Genomic DNA, 2,627 nt, shown 5'->3' with positions numbered 1-2,627 from the left:
GGCCAGGTGGCAGTGGCAGAGCAGCTGGTTGGAGTGCAGGCAGCTGCGGGCGAGGACAGGTCGTTGCCCGGGCCTGGGGACCCCCTTCCCCACAGAGCCCCCCACCCCATGCTGTAGACATGGCACCGAGGGGTCCCGGCCACCCCTGGCACCGTGCTGGGGGGCAGCCTGGCCTCGGGGGGTGCAGAGGGCAGTCAGCGCCCAGCAGGGTAGAGGGGTCAGGACTGGACCGCGCGTCCCCCTGGTCCCGGGATGCAGAGCCACGACAAGCGAGGCCGGGACCCGCAGCAAACACCCCCCGCACGGCCGAAGGGCACGTGCCCCCGCGACCCGGCACTCACAAGGTTCGCAGCTTGGGCATGTGGTTGAAGCTGGAGACGGGGATGGTGGTGATGTTGTTGTTGTTCAGCGTGCTGCGGGGAGGGCCAGTGGGTCAGGACCTAGCGCGGGGGCTCCGACCCGAGCGAGCCCCCCTCCTCCAGGCCGCCCCCCTAGCGCTGCCCCAGCCCCAGTAAGATGGGGGTGCCGAGACCCAGCCCCTGCATGCAGCCCGGGGGGACAGTGCAGTCCCAGGGTCCTGGCAGTGCAGCGAGCAGCCGGGCACGGACCCCGCTCCCTCCGGAGCTCGGAGCCCCGCACCCCGGCAGCCCTGGCGCCTGCCCGCCTGCCCCGCCCCAGCCCGGCCCCACTTACAGGACCTCCAGGCCGCGCAGGGCGCGGAAAGCCCCGTCCTCGATGCAGCTGATCTGGTTCTTGTCCAGCTGCCTGTGGGGAACAAGGGCATGGGGTCTCGTGCCCACTCGCCGAGCTCCGGGTCCCTCCCACAGGTGCTTGCGAGCCCCGGCCCCACGCGTCGGCCCCGGGGGCAGCGGGGATGGGGCGGGAGTGACCCCCAGAGCTCCCACAGGCCCCCGTGCCCCCAAAGCAGAGGGTGCCCGCCCCGCGCCCCGCCGCAGCACTCACAGGTTCTTGAGGTCGGTGGCGCCCCGGAAGGCTTTCCTGGGCACGGCTTGGATGAAGTTCTCGCTCAGGTCCCTGCCGCATAGAAGGGGGGCGTGAAACCCCAGAGCAGCACTGGGGGTGTCCCCCCCACCCCGAAACGTCCCGGGTGGCTGCCACGGGCTGGTCTGCGGTGGGGGGCAGCTGGGGGCCAGCCGTGGCTGCACCCGGCGGGCACTGCCCTGGGAAATCCCAGTAATTACAGAGCCCTGCTGATTAGGTGGTAATTGCACTCGGGGCCTCGGTGCGCGGCCCCCACAGACCGAGGGCACGGACGAGTGGGGCGTTACTTGCTTGCCCACAACGAAGCCTCCCGGGCGGCTGGGGCAGCACAGAGCCCACGGCCAGGCACGCGCCACGGGGCTGCAGCCAGATGCCCCCGACAGCCCCAGCACCGGGAAGCCCTCTCCAGCCACTGCCCCCCTGCACGCCTCGGGCCAGCTGCCTGGGCCTCTGCGGCGTGGAGCCGGACTAGCCGGGCACGCGGCACCCCGTGGGCACACTGCCCGGGTGCACAGCGCGGCGCAGACTCCCCCCCGGCCTGCAGAGGGCAGCGAAGCTCCCGCCCTCCGACAGGTCCTCTCTGGTGCCCCATCGCCCCACTGTTGGCCAAGCTGCTGCAGCGCCCAGATGCGCAGGTGGAGAGACACACTCGAGATGCCCGGGTTTCCCGCCCCGTCGCCACACAGGGGGCCTCGAGAGCCTCGTTTGCAAATGGCGACACCCCAACACAGGGACCAGCCCCCGTGGGAGTCGGGGCACAGCCCCCGCCACGTGCCTAGGGTGCAGGGAGCGCCCCAGCAGCATGTGCACGCCAGCATATTCATGGCCACGGCAGGGCACAGGAGACAAGACTCCTCGGACCCAGACGGAGCCCGTCCAGCCGCTCTCTCTGGAGCACACCAGGACACGGGCCAGTGCCACCGGCTGCCGGGCAGCACTTGGCATCTGCCCACATCTGACTCAGCTTCACTGGGCGCCCGGTTCTGGGCTGCACCGCAGGCGCTGAGCAGCACCCGATGGGATCTGAGCCCACCTGTCCTGCCCTCCCGGGCCAGCTGCCCCGGTGCGTGGCACACGCGGCCCCAGGAAGGCCGTGGGCTAACACTGCCATAGGCACTGCCACCGGCTCAGCTCCGGCTCCCCTCTTCCTCCCCTGGCAGCCTCTGGTCGCGCGCCGGAGCAAGCCTGGGGGGGATGGACTGGAACTCCCCGCCCCCCCTGTGGTCTCGAGGCCGGACCCCTGATGCGACAGCACCGCGACCAGCTGGGCCGGGGCACGACCGGCCGCCACGGCCACGTCTGACCGCACGATCCAGGCCCTGCCCGACTGCCTGCTTCCTCGCGGCCATGGGTGAAACTGTCTTCGGTGGCACCAAGGAGCTGCGTGGCTGCCCCTACGCGGGGCCCGAGTCCTTCCCATCCGGCCACCAGACACGCCGGGGAGAAACCAGGCGTGGATTGCCTCTTTCCAGTTTTCTTCCATCTTAAGTCCTGCCCCATCCCTGGAGCCTCCCAGCCCCTGCGGCAGCCTAGGGCTGCATGTCCGTGGGCACCGGGGTGGCTGCACCTGCCTGGCAGCGACTTCAGTGGCTTCGTAACAGGGGCCGCCGGCCCCCGCCCCGGGG

At 71.3% G+C, this 2,627-nt stretch overlaps 1 protein-coding gene across 1 annotated transcript in view; it reads right to left on the bottom strand.

Annotated features, from left to right (window-relative positions):
* Positions 1 to 2,627, bottom strand: part of SLIT1 (slit guidance ligand 1) — a 40,570-nt gene that overhangs the window by 16,605 nt on the left and 21,338 nt on the right. The window contains 4 exon segments of the mRNA XM_025215635.1: positions 3 to 43; positions 342 to 413; positions 694 to 765; positions 964 to 1,035. Coding sequence (XP_025071420.1) covers positions 3 to 43; positions 342 to 413; positions 694 to 765; positions 964 to 1,035 — 257 coding nt within the window.

This window comes from Alligator sinensis, unplaced genomic scaffold (genome assembly GCF_000455745.1).
Source record: "Alligator sinensis unplaced genomic scaffold, ASM45574v1 scaffold859_1, whole genome shotgun sequence".
NCBI lineage: Eukaryota > Metazoa > Chordata > Crocodylia > Alligatoridae > Alligator > Alligator sinensis.
The sequence above is the reverse complement of the archived record's forward strand: the minus strand, read 5'-3'. Positions and strand labels throughout refer to the sequence as shown.